The sequence below is a fragment of the Eurypyga helias genome, unplaced genomic scaffold (assembly GCF_000690775.1).
Source record: "Eurypyga helias isolate BGI_N326 unplaced genomic scaffold, ASM69077v1 Scaffold45976, whole genome shotgun sequence".
In the NCBI taxonomy this organism is placed as follows: domain Eukaryota; kingdom Metazoa; phylum Chordata; class Aves; order Eurypygiformes; family Eurypygidae; genus Eurypyga; species Eurypyga helias.
The window spans coordinates 1-398 of NW_010255559.1; the positions used below are offsets into that span (position 1 = coordinate 1).

General features: G+C 51.0%; 1 protein-coding gene across 1 annotated transcript; it reads left to right on the forward strand.

Moving 5' to 3' along the window:
• Positions 1–6: 6 nt before the first annotated feature.
• LOC104510939 (PQ-loop repeat-containing protein 1-like) lies at positions 7–164 on the forward strand (the record flags this gene model as incomplete). The annotated part of the gene is made up of 1 exon (XM_010153355.1): positions 7–164. A coding segment is annotated over one exon (158 nt), but the record flags the coding sequence as incomplete, so codon positions are not given.
• Between the last annotated feature and the right edge of the window lie 234 nt (positions 165–398).

The following is a 398-nucleotide window of genomic DNA, read 5'->3' on the forward strand; positions in this document are numbered from 1 at the left end:
AGCTGGTGTCGTGGGGTGCCGCGGGGGCCATGGTGTTCGGCGGCGTGGTGCCCTACATCCCCCAGTACCGAGACATCCGCCGGACGCAGAACGCGGAGGGCTTTTCCACCTACGTCTGCCTGGTGTTACTGGTCGCCAACATTCTGAGGATACTCTTTTGGTAAGCTGGCTGTGTGTCTGTGTGTGTCTGCCCAGCTCTAAAGGGTCTCACTTGCTAGATGTGAAGCAGTGGATTTGGAATATTTGAGGAAATAATGTGTTTGATGTACTTGTTTTCCTCTTTCTTGAAGATGAAAATCCCGTCTTTCCCAAAGTTGGTGAATCTAAATTAAGTAAAATGAACTGGGCCTAGGAGTGCTGTCTGTTACCCTTGCCAGGTCTGGTCATCAGTGCTCTGA